We start from the raw sequence: 12,722 nt of genomic DNA, 5'->3' as shown, positions 1-12,722 counted from the left end.
CTGCAGTTCATCCAGAGTGATCATGGGCCTATTGGCTGCATCTCTGATCAGTCTTCTCCTTGTCTGAGCTGAAAGTTTAGAGGGACGGCCAGGTCTTGGTAGATTTGCAGTGGTCTGATACTCCTTCCATTTCAAGATGATCGCTTGCACAGTGCTCCTTGGGATGTTTGAAGCTTGGGAAATCTTTTTGTATCCAAATCCGGCTTTAAACTTCTCCACAACAGTATTACGGACCTGCCTGGTGTGTTCCTTGGTCTTCATGATGCTCTCTGCGCTTTCAACAGAACCTTGAGACTATCACAGAGCAGGTGCATTTATACAGAGACTTGATTACACACAGGTGGATTCTATTTATCACCATCAGTCATTTAGGACAACATTGGATCATTCAGAGATCCTCGCTGAACTTCTGGAGTGAGTTTGCTGCACTGAAAGTAAAGGGGCCGAATAATTTTGCACGCCCCACTTTTCATTTTTTTATTAGTTAAAAAAGTTTCAAAAATCCAATAGATTTCGTTCCACTTCACAATTGTGTCCCACTTGTTGGTGATTCTTCACATAAAATAAAAAATTTATATCTTTATGTTTGAAGCCTGAAATGTGGCAAAAGGTTGAAAAGTTCAAGGGGGCCGAATACTTTCGCAAGGCACTGTATGTAATTTGAGTTAAACTGTATAATATTGTGAGATGTAGTTAACCTGAATTCTAAGAGTCACAGCTAAGCCGTGGTAGCAGTTGTGCAGATCACAGTCCAGACAAGATGGATCCCAGTCTGGGCTCTGTTGTGAGCCCCACTGTGACCAAGGATCCCCCACACTGCGGCGCAGTTATCCAATCAGCAGTCACTCCTGTCCTGGGTAGGGGGTGGGGAGGTCAGAGGTAGGAGGAAACTGGAGTGCCTGGAGGAAGAACATCTGAATATGGAGAACATGCAGACTTCACACGGACTCCACACCTCAGGCTGGAATCAACCTCGGTCCCTCCAGCTCTCCGGTGCTTCTCAGTGAGAGCGCACAGCGTGTTAAAAAGCCATCAAGAGTCCCGTCTAGTTAAAAGGTGGCAGTCAACCTTCATCCCTGCAGTTCCCCCTGGGGTAACTAGAGCGAGATGAGCAGGATGTTCACGCAGGAACAGTGAAACAGCACCACGGACAAGATCAGCCTCTTCTGCATTTCGGCGTTTAAGACTGGCTTGCAGAGGAAATGAAGAAGCCGTATTTGGTGTTTAAGGCGGCAGAGGCGATAAGGATGGGGCAGGATTTCCTCAGATAAGGGCTCGGGGACAATGACACAGAGATGACATTTGGAAACTAGCGGGTGAGAGCGACTTCCCCTTTCACACCCAGCCGAGGCAGTGCAGACTGGGGCTCGTCCCGCAGCGCCAGCTCCTCCGAGACGCCGACTGGCCATCCCGAGCTCATCCCAGGTAGGACAGGGCCCTGCCCTGCCCATCCGGGCTTCTGATCAGAACCGGGCGATTTTGCTTTTTCCGTATTCTCTCCGCTGTCTCTCTTCTGTTGCCGTCTGTTTCCTTCACGCTTTTCTCTTCCCCCCCTTTTTCGCCACCTGTTCCTTTTTACAGGTCTTTTTCTAACCCTTCATTCAACGATGGCACATATACTAAATCAATCAACTGACTGCTTTCATCTTTCATTTTACAATTGTGTTGTTTCTTTGCAAATAACTGTTTACATTGTCAGCATAGATGGGAGGTAACATATAGAAACAACCAATAATCCCCACAAAATAAATTACTTCATCCTGTTTCACAGAAACAAATCGGGTCTCAATGGGACCACAAATCCAATCCAGTCTTGCCAGTATTTACTAAACCCCTCTGCCTGTAATCTAGCAGAAAAGGTGAACTTCTCCATTACACGACTCTCCCTCACAACATTGATCCATTGCTCAGATGTTGGCGGTTTTTTAGTAAAGAGTATTATCTTGTGATAAGTTTTCTTCTTTTAAACATTCAGTTTATATCTATTCTTTGCTTCCAAGCAATCAGACATAGTTATACAAATACATAATGGAGAATTCGAATGGTATGTCTAAGTTTACCATGTTGTTAAGGGCTAAATGTATGAATTTCCAATGTTGTTGTATTTTCAGGCATGACCAGAATATGTGTAAATGAGTTGCGGCTTGTTCTCCACATAACCGCCAAGATTGTGATCTTCTGCCTTTTTGTTTTCCTTGAATTTTATTACTAATAAAAAAAGTCATGCAAAAAGATAATTTTACTTTTGATTACTTGGAAGTTGAGGATAGATACAGTACATACTGTCCTAGGGATATTTCTTAGTTTACCTGTAAGAAAACTATAAAAAATGGTTTGCAAAAGAACCCCCAACATCTGAACAATGGACACAAAAGGGGCTATAGAATATAGTATATGGGTGTAATGAGCTATAGATTCATACAAGGAAACCTATAAGGAAAATTAGCTTAGTGCACCTAGTATATCAGGAATCCAGGCTTTACTGACTGAGAGTCCCACTGCAGAGCAATTTGATCCACTCCAGGCTTGCTGACTGAGAGTCCCACTGCAGAGCAGTCTGATCCACTCCAGGCTTGCTGACTGTGAGTCCCACTGCAGAGCAGTCTGATCCACTCCAGGCTTGCTGACTGTGAGTCCCACTGCAGAGCAATTTGATCCACTCCAGGCTTGCTGACTGTGAGTCCCACTGCAGAGCAGTCTGATCCACTCCAGGCTTGCTGACTGTGAGTCCCACTGCAGAGCAATTTGATCCACTCCAGGCTTGCTGACTGTGAGTCCCACTGCAGAGCAGTCTGATCCACTCCAGACTTGCTGACTGCGAGTCCCACTGCAGAGCAGTCTGATCCACTCCAGGCTTTACGGACTGTGAGTCCCACTGCAGAGCAGTCTGATCCACTCCAGGCTTTACGGACTGTGAGTCCCACTGCAGAGCAGTCTGATCCACTCCAGGCTTTACGGACTGTGAGTCCCACTGCAGAGCAGTCTGATCCACTCCAGGCTTTACGGACTGTGAGTCCCACTGCAGAGCAGTCTGATCCACTCCAGGCTTGCTGACTGCGAGTCCCACTGCAGAGCAGTCTGATCCACTCCAGGCTTTACGGACTGCGAGTCCCACTGCAGAGCAGTCTGATCCACTCCAGGCTTTACGGACTTTGATTCCCACTGCAGAGCAGTCTGATCCACTCCAGGCTTGCTGACTGCGAGTCCCACTGCAGAGCAGTCTGATCCACTCCAGGCTTGCTGACTGTGAGTCCCACTGCAGAGCAGACTGATCCACTCCAGGCTTGCTGACTGCGAGTCCCACTGCAGAGCAGTCTGATCCACTCCAGGCTTGCTGACTGTGAGTCCCACTGCAGAGCAGTCTGGGCCACTCTGAGCCAACTGGGACCTTACTGGAAGTCAAACCCTTACTGCTGGGCATTACAGTGGTGGATCCAGTATGGTGACTGGGTACAGGTGTTGTAGGAAGCACTGTCCTTCAGATGAGAGAATACTGACTACTTGGACATTGCAGAAGATGAAGGGTGTGAACACTGGTGTATTCAGGGCTATACGAAGTAGCCTGTCTCACTTATCTACTCAGTGCAGCTGGTGCAGCAGTGTTTCTCTCTTCTCCCTGGTCTGAGTGCCGTGGGGCTGCTGTGTGTCGCCTAGCACTGCAGGTGGGGGTGAAGTGGTTCCCTCACACTAGTGAAGATCATCCCCAGGGGGGGCATCAAGGCATCCACTTGGATGAACGGCACGATATGCAAACACAGGGATAATGCATGTCACCCATTATTGTTATTGATTGTGCCTTGTGTGCATTCATGATGAATTCATTCTTCCGTCCTCAGCTCCCAGCAGGATGACTTGTGCACTCCTCCTGCCATTGCTGCTCCCCCTCCTCCCACTCTGTTGCCAGGCGCAGACCCACGGTTGCCACAGCGACAAGGATGCTGACCACAAGCCACGAATCAGCTGCACAGGCATGGGGCTCACCGCTGTGCCGCAGAACCTGGACCTCCAGACCCAGGTCCTGGTGCTGACCAGGAATGAGTTCAAGATCCTCTCCTGGGCAGCCTACACCGCCTTCCCTGTCCTTCACGAGCTGGACCTGTCCGAGAACAAGATCGAGGGCCTGGAGTTGGGGAAGAAGGGCTTGGGAGACGGGCTGGGCCCGGCCGCCGTGGTGCTGCCTGCGCTGAAAAAGCTGCGTCTTAACAATAACCGGATTGCCTCCCTGCCGCCCAATGCCTTCCAGCCCGTGCCCAGCATCATGGAGATCTACCTGCAGAGCAATCTGATCTCCCAGCTGAGCCCCCAGCTCTTCGCCAAGCTCCCCGACCTGGAGGTGGTGGAGCTGTCCAACAACAAGATCCAGTCCCTCCCGGCCGATTTGATGGCCCAGATGACCACCATGAAGCTGAAGACCTTCGCCGTGCAGGGGAACCTGATCACAAGGCTGCCAGACAAGTTTTTCGCCAACGCCAACGGCGGAGGAGAGATCCCGTACGTCTTCCTGTCCCATAACCCCTGGATCTGCGGCTGCCAGGTGTTGTATCTGCAATGGTGGCTGGATGACCAGAGCCACAATGTCTACCTGAGGAAAAGCCAAAACGACATCGAGAGCTTGCCAGACAGTGTGGTGTGCGACTCTCCTTCCCAGTATTCTCAAAGTTCCATCATCGATTTGAACAAAGACCAGATTTGCCCACAGGGAACGGAAACGGTAACCACAACGTCCAAAATTATCACCTACCCATTCACAACTTCCAAAATGTGGGGTTACCTCACGACATTAACCGACAGAGTACCCTTTACCACAGAGGGCCCGACTCTCAAGCCGAGCAGCGTTTCACCGAACCCAGCGACGGAACGCCGCCTGGCCACACTTCTCCCCACCACGACCGAGTTTCTCTCCCGTTCAACTGCGCTCGTGCAGACGGAGGTGATAACCACCTCTGCGCCCAGGGTGCACCGGACGTCTCTCAGCACGACGGAGCGGGAAACAATCATCACAACCGCACAAACGACCACCAGCTCTCCTGCTTCGTCTGCCGCTCCAACAAAGCTCCCGACGCTCTTCAGGGTCGGGACAGACCAGGGGACAGATGGCACATCCGCAGGAGGGACGTGGAAATCCCTGGTCACTCGGCCGGACACCACGAGTAGCATTCCCATGATGAGCCGCTCCGTGGGGGGCTGGGAGAGGGCTAGCAGGGACAGGGCGGTCTGGGATGGTCAGAAGGAGAGTGCAGTCCGCTTCTTCTGCTTCTGGTTCTTCGTGCTGAACCTTGTCCTCTGCATCCTCTTCCTGCTGCTCTGTTGCGCCCTCCTGTGGCTGATCTGCAGCTACATCCGAGTGCACCGGCGCTACTGGAAACTGGGCTGGAGATCCAACAGCCTACAGCTCGTCCGCTACAGCCTGCTGCCAAGAGACGGACAGGGAGGGAGGGTGGTGGGGGCGGACGAAGCAGGGGAGGAGGAGGAGGAGGAGGAGGGTAGGAGACAGGGGGGTCCTGGGAGCATCCGTCCGGAGCGCTTGGCGCTCCTGGGGACAGGGGCAGCGACAGGAGCAGTGGTGTCTGGCTCACAGCCAGGAGAGGCTGCCGTGTTCCGCTCGGTGCTGTTCGTCTTGACAGGCGGTCAAGGAGAGGCGGAGCGAGGAAGAAGGGAGCTAGGGAAGGGGATCGGAGAGAGGGAGGCACCGCAGGGCGCGTACTTGATACATTTCGGCATCGACCGGAGAGCGGAGGAGAAGGGAGCGAGGGAGCGGGAGAGGCAGAGAAGGAGGAGCATTGGATTGGCGGGAGAGGAGATAGTGGGAGCGCACGCCGCCGATCCCCAGCAGAGGAGAGGAGGAGAGGGGGAGTGCGTGATCCGGGGCGAGAGCTGGGACGTGTCGAGAGGCAGGCAGTGGCAAGGGTGGGAGGAGAGGAGGGGGGTGAGGATACATGTGACCTGGAGAGGAGGAGAGGGGGAACTGGAGCAGGGGGCAGGAAGGAGGGAAGCCGGAGAAGAGGAGAGCGAGGAAGGGATCAGGCCAGGGAGAGGAGGCAGAGAGTGGAGGGCGGAAGCACTCTGGCAGGGAGACAGAGAGGCAAGGCCCTGGGTTTGGGAAGGTGGGTGGGACCCACGATGGAGGCAGGGAGAGGAGACCTGGCACACGGAGGGAGTGGCCGTGAAGATAAAGAGACTGAAGAAAGAGAGAGGAGCACAGGGGAGGGACGTACCAGGCGAAGAGGAAGAGAGGGGACAGGAGAGGATCTGTGACAGTCCGGGAGAAGAGGGCAGGCAGCCGGTGAAGTACAGCCTGTTCCTGAGAGAGGGGGCGGAGGAGGGGCCACTGCTGGTGTTGACGAAGAAGAGGGGATGGGGCAAGGACAGGCAGCAGGAGGGGAGAACAGGAGGAGAGCAGGAGGAGGGGAGTGAGATGGAGAGAGCGAGAGAGAGGGAGGACCAGAGGGTCAGCTGGGAGGTGGCCAAGAAGGAGGAGGAGGAAGAGCAGGAGAGGTGGGTAGTGGTACCTATTGCCTCAGAAACGGGAGGTGAGGAATCAGATAACAATATGGCAACTGCATCCAGCGCAGGTGTCTCAGTGACCCTTGATCTGGATGTGTAGGAAACCCATTGAGTTAGTCCTGCAGGGTTTGCAGGTCCTGAGAAATCAAGTTTCAGACCTGTGCATAAAGACTTGATTAAACCAATTTAACATTCTTGCTCAAGTTCAGTGCTTTAGATAATATCAGCAGAGGTACCCCACCCAAGCAGTGATAGAACCCAACCTTGATGAAATTAGGCTACAGGGTGGTAACAGTGGTAGATGATACCAGGATTAAATTATTTTAAGCAGTTTATTTTAAACATATTGCATATCGTAAGATCAGCATGAGCTATTGGTATTTTCTGCTTAATCTGTACTAATTCACATGCCTTGTTTCTCAATATAATGAAATAACAGATGTGCATTTCTGGCTCAGCAAGAGGTCATGCTTTGCATTGACTCATACACTTCTGTCTTGATGCAGGCAGCAGTAATCGTGTTAGCGCTATATTATTGTCATGAATTGTCCCCACCGTGAGCACTAATTCACATGTATAGGGGGAAAAAAGTACACACCTGTAATTTTAACTTTTCACAGCTTTATTTAATCAAAATGTAACATTTCTTTCAATAAACCAAGAAAAATGCATCATAAATACAATTTATTGGCTTGATAACTAGATTGTGGTTATGGACTAGGTGAACCAATCCTAGATGGTGGAGCCCATGTTTGGAGGCTCCGACTATACTCAGGCGCTGGAGAACTTGGGGAGCTGATTCCCGAGAATGACGCGTCTCTCCACACCCCCCTCGGTGATGGCGGCCAGACGCACAACTCCTCCACTGGAACCATCTCTCTCCATCGCCAGGGAGAGAGCTGAGAGATAGAGAGAGGGGTTAATATAGAGACACTGGCCACTACAGCACATTAACACTGCACTGAGAGAGAGAGAGGGGTTAATACAGACACACTGGACACTACAGCACATTAACACTCCACTGAGAGAGAGAGAGGGGTTAATACAGACACACTGGACACTACAGCACATTAACACTCCACTGAGAGAGAAAGGGGTTAATACAGACACACTGGACACTACAGCACATTAACACTGCACTGAGAGAGAAAGGGGTTAATACAGACACACTGGACACTACAGCATATTAACACTGCACTGAGAGAGAGAGAGGGGTTTATACAGACACACTGGACACTACAGTCCATTACCACTGCACTGAGAGAGAGGGGTTAATACAGACACACTGGACACTGCAGTACATTAACACTGCACTGAGAGAGGGGTTAATACAGACACACTGACTGGACACTGCAGTACATTAACACTGCACTGAGAGAGGGGTTAATACAGACACACTGGACACTACAGCACATTAAAACTGCACTGAGAAAGAGATTAATACAGACAGACTGGACACTTCAAGAGTCTAGTCCCATTCAGGTCCTGCCCGGTATTGCTCTCCTCTCTCACCCTCAGCGGTGAAGCGCAGACACTCCTCCTGGTTCATTCCGGGTCTGTAGTTGGAGTCAATGAAGCCATAGATGTAGGAGCTACCAGAACCACCAACTGATACTGGCTGCCTCACCATCATCCCCCCCATGGGCACTGTGTACACCTGCGAGAAAGAGACTGTGTGAGGGGGAGACTAGAGAGAGAAAGGGAGACAGAGAGACTGGGGGGGGGGGGGGGACTAGAGAGAGAAAGGGAGACAGAGAGACTGTGTGAGGGAGGGGACCAGAGACAGGGACACAGAGAGACTGTGTGAGGGAGGGGACTAGAGAGAGAAAGGGAGACAGAGGGACTGTGTGAGGGAGGGGGACTAAAGACGGACACAGAGAGACTATGTGAGCGAGGGGACTAAAGACAGGGACACAGAGAGACTGTGTGAGGGAGGGGACTAGAGAGAGAAAGGGAGACAGAGAGACTGAAAGAGTGCAACAGAGGGAGGGATAGAGAAAAAGTATGTGAATGAGTGGAAGAGAGGGATAGAGACTGAACAAGTGGAAAAGAGGGAGGGACAGAGAGAGTGAAAGAGAGGGAGGAAAGGGGAGAGAAGGCGAGAGGAATTGAGGAACACAGATGTAATTGCAGGGGAGAGAGATTAGGGAGAAGCAGAGGAAGAGGGTGACGGAGAGATAGAGAGAGTGAGTGACAGAGGCTCAGAAGGGAGGGGCGGGGAGGAAGCGAGTGGGTGTGATGTTGGGGAGGATGCGGGCACCCCGATTACCTGTCCTCCCCGCCTCTTGTCCCAGCCGGCGACAATGATGCCAGCCATCAGCTCCTCGCGGTACCGGTAGCACATGTCTTTGAAGAGGTTAGCAGCGGTCTGCACCAGGGGCAGCTCATCCAGCTCGATGCTAAGAGAGAGAGGGGGACTCAATACCAGCAGGCAGAACCGCGGTGTTCAGACACCCCCTACGGGAATGGGTGCGTGTCTCTTCATGAGCAGGCAACAATGAGGCATACAGGGAAGGAAATGCACAGACTTCAAATTCTACTCAGTACTGGGCAGACACCAAGGATATTGTGATATTTCTGTTCTTCTGTTGTATTAATTTCAAAGTTACTGACCATTGTGTATTGCATACCTTCCCATTCTGGGATTTTTTTAAAAGATACAAGTCCCCTGTAAGCACGCAAGGAGAACAATGATCTTCAGACTCCACACACTGTCTGACAGGAGAGTGAGGACTGTGCACACCCTCCTCTGACACCCCCTGTCAGATCACTCACCCTGGGACTCTGCACAGAGCCCGACAGGAGAGTGAGGACTGTGCACACCCTCCTCTGACACCCCCTGTCAGATCACTCACCCTGGGACTCTGCACCGAGCCTGACAGGAGAGTGAGACCCTGTGCACACCCTCCTCTGACACCCCCTGTCAGATCACTCACCCTGGGACTCTGCACCGAGCCCGACAGGAGAATGAGGACTGTGCACACCCTCCTCTGACACCCCCTGTCAGATCACTCGCCCTGGGACTCTGCACAGAGCCCGACAGGAGAGTGAGGACTGTGCACACCCTCCTCTGACACCCCCTGTCAGATCACTCACCCTGGGACTCTGCACCGAGCCTGTTCATTCACACACCCACCTGTGGAAGCCCAGCTGGTATGTGACAGCATCAGCAATGGCCTGGGTGTCGGCCGCCGAGCCTGAGCGACAACAGAAGATCCGGTCGTGGACAGGAGTCAGCTTATCAGTCACCCTGTTGGCAATGTACGCCCTGCACACAAAGACAGTAATACCTGCACATGAACATCTTCACCATCAGAGCTGTAGAGACTGTAAAGACACTCAGTCCAGCTCATCTGGATCTTCACATTCACACTCATCCCCATCAGATCTGTAGAGACTGTAAAGACACTCAGTCCAGCTCAGTCCAGATCTATGGATACTGTAGAATACAGAGCGGGACTTAGTGCCCTTTTCTCATTGATCTTAAGCTCAGGGCTCTACATGACTTAAATGAATGCCCTAGCTGAGTTAAGAGGTCAATCAAAACCGAATGGGTCTGACCAGATTTTCCAGGTGTGAAGTGTAGGGAGGGGGGCAGAAGCTCAGTCTGCTGGGGAAGTGTGATTTAAGTCACTGCAAGCGGACCAGTGCCCAGAGAGTGGCAGGTGTCTGGAACACATCTGGCCAGCAGCCCCACTGATCCTTCAAGAAGAGGACGGATGAGAATCTGTGACCAGTTAGCTAACAAGCTGATCTGAGCACCTTCTGTCTAGTCACCGCCCCAACCCCCAACCCGACCTCCTATATGGCCGCCAGCTCACCCCGTAGTCGTCCGGGAGTCCGCGCCGAGGACCACGCCCCCGTCAAACTCCACCGCCATGATCGTGGTCTGGAAGAGGAAAAGTGACTGTATTACAGGACTAAATTACAGCAACGCAGAGTCATGGAGTGACAGGTCAGCCACACCTCTCTAACAATGAGCAAAACACTTCACATCCATTGCAAACTGCTAAACATGCTTAAAATAGGGCTGTCCAGTCCTGGTCCTGGGGGGTCAGTGTGTGTGCAGGGTGTCCAGTTCTGGTCCTGGGGGGTCGGTGTGTCTGCAGGGTGTCCAGTCCTGGTCCTGTCGGGACAGTGTGTGTGTGTGCAGGGTGTCCAGTCCTGGTCCTGGGGGGTCGGTGTGTGTGCAGGGTGTCCAGTCCTGGTCCTGGGGGGTCGGTGTGTGTGCAGGGTGTCCAGCCCTGGTCCTTGGGGGTCGGTGTGTCTGCAGGGTGTCCAGTCCTGGTCCTGTCGGGACAGTGTGTGTGTGTGCAGGGTGTCCAGTCCTGGTCCTGGGGGGTCGGTGTGTGTGCAGGGTGTCCAGCCCTGGTCCTGGGGGGTCGGTGTGTGTGCAGGGTGTCCAGCCCTGGTCCTGGGGGGTCGGTGTGTGTGTGCAGGGTGTCCAGTCTAGGTCTTGGGGGGTCGGTATGCCTGCAGGGATGTCCAGTCTTGGTCCTGTAAGGTCAGTGTGCAAGCAGGGATGTCCAGTTACTGATTTAACTTTCCTCCAGCCTGCCAGAGACAAGCAGGTGGGGTCAGTGGCAGGATAAAGGACCACTCTGTGGGGATGGGGAGTTGGGGGACACTTCCTTGTTAACAGGACAGCAGCGTGACCCGGGGGCTGCAGTAGATACCCCTCCCTAAATGCCCAGGTGTAAACAAGGGACCCCAGATTTTCACAGTACACACAGTAAGAATTCCTCAAACTGACTAGACAGAGGGATGCATTCAACAGCGCCAATTCCAGGACACTTCGATAAAGAAGCTGCTGTTAAAGAAGAAACGTCGTATTTTCCTACTGATAGGAAAATCAGATGAAACTCCAAAGCCGGTACAGAGAGCGTCCCAAACGTACAGTGTAAAACAGGCGATAATCTGTGACACCTGAATTAACAATCCATAACACAGATGTTTTGCCTTTCACTGTTAACTGTTATAGACGATGGCTTTGTACTTGAAACAGTTCTTGTTGGTTGGTTTTAGTTCCGCTGACGGTGGCCAAGTAATTTAAAGAACCTCAGAGGTTCTTTACAAGTGCATCAATAAATGCTATAATGTTACTCCTGTTACCATGGTATTACTGGAATACTTCAAAATATTTATTATGTTATTTCTGATATTCTCGGAAGTTTGTTTTAACCACGACCACAATATTCCTTTGGTCCCTATGTTTTATCCAAGAAGTGGGAATGTGACTCGAGACTGTGGATTTGCTGTCTCATAATGACACTAGCCAAGGGAGACGGCTTCCCCGACAATTACCCTGAGTTTAAAATACAAATCAAAATATCAGCCTCGTCTCGGACGCCCATCCCGTTCCCCGTCTCTCACCCCGGTGCTGACTTCCCGAGAGGCCCAATCCGGTACCAGGTCATTGCTGTAAGAAAGCTGCTGAGCTCCGATCGTTGCTACAGTCGCCGCCATTTTGCTCCGCCTTGCGCAGCTCCGCGCTTTGTGAATAACCGGCTCGCGATGAAACAGGCCGTAACCCTGCTCCGTTTGAAGGTGTTCCCCTGTACGCAAATAGCGCAGGAAAAAGAGGGAGGGCGCCGAGAGTCACGTGCTCAACACACACAAAAGGCGTGCGGACAAGATGCTGATTGAGCATGCACAGGTTACTTTCGCAGTTTATAACAGTGTTGTGAAACTTTCTGTGTAACTTTAACTAAACAACATAGTGAAATAACTGTTAGCCCTACAAAACGAAACAATTTAATGAGTAACGCCACGTACAGAGAAGACAGTATGAACAAATTTACTATTGGCCCTTACCAATCATGGCCTCCTAATAATCCTCATCTATGAACTGGCTTCATTACTCTGCTCTCCTCCCCACTGATAGCTGGTGTGTGGTGAGTGTACTGGCGCACTATGGCTGCTGTTGCATCATCCAGGTGGGGCTGCACATTGGTGGTGGTGGAGGGGATCCCCATTACCTATAAAGCGCTTTGAGTGGAGTGTCCAGAAAAGCGCTATATAAGTGTAAGCAATTATTATTATTATTATTATTATTATTATTATTAACAAATAAAACCCATAAGACACCAGGAGAGTACACCGTAGGCAAAACCAGGTTGAAAAGAGATTGTCCTGCAGCAGATGCGCAACAGGGCAGTTATGGCGACCAATTGTACATAAAAATCTAAGAGGATTAGGTACGAGAGGAGATCATTATC

The 12,722-nt window shown here is 51.5% G+C and overlaps 2 protein-coding genes across 2 annotated transcripts; one reads left to right on the top strand and one right to left on the bottom strand.

Annotated features, from left to right (window-relative positions):
• Positions 1-984: 984 nt before the first annotated feature.
• Positions 985-7,187, top strand: gp1ba (glycoprotein Ib platelet subunit alpha). The gene is made up of 2 exons (XM_088628431.1): positions 985-1,425; positions 3,837-7,187. Exon 2 carries the CDS (start codon positions 3,848-3,850, stop codon positions 6,602-6,604), a length of 2,757 nt encoding a protein of 918 aa, XP_088484557.1. The 5' UTR covers positions 985-1,425; positions 3,837-3,847; the 3' UTR covers positions 6,605-7,187.
• Positions 7,109-12,052, bottom strand: psmb6 (proteasome 20S subunit beta 6). The gene is made up of 6 exons (XM_088628432.1): positions 11,878-12,052; positions 10,326-10,393; positions 9,641-9,772; positions 8,774-8,903; positions 8,017-8,161; positions 7,109-7,403 (listed from the first exon to the last, which is right to left on the bottom strand). The coding sequence occupies exons 1-6, from the start codon at positions 11,968-11,970 to the stop codon at positions 7,276-7,278; spliced, it is 696 nt and encodes a 231-aa protein (XP_088484558.1). The 5' UTR covers positions 11,971-12,052; the 3' UTR covers positions 7,109-7,275.
• Positions 12,053-12,722: the final 670 nt, after the last annotated feature.

The sequence above is a fragment of the Lepisosteus platostomus genome, chromosome 4 (assembly GCF_059453375.1).
Source record: "Lepisosteus platostomus isolate fLepPlt1 chromosome 4, fLepPlt1.hap1, whole genome shotgun sequence".
Taxonomy (NCBI): Eukaryota; Metazoa; Chordata; class Actinopteri; order Semionotiformes; family Lepisosteidae; genus Lepisosteus; species Lepisosteus platostomus.
This window is presented reverse-complemented; position numbering and strand designations above follow the sequence as displayed.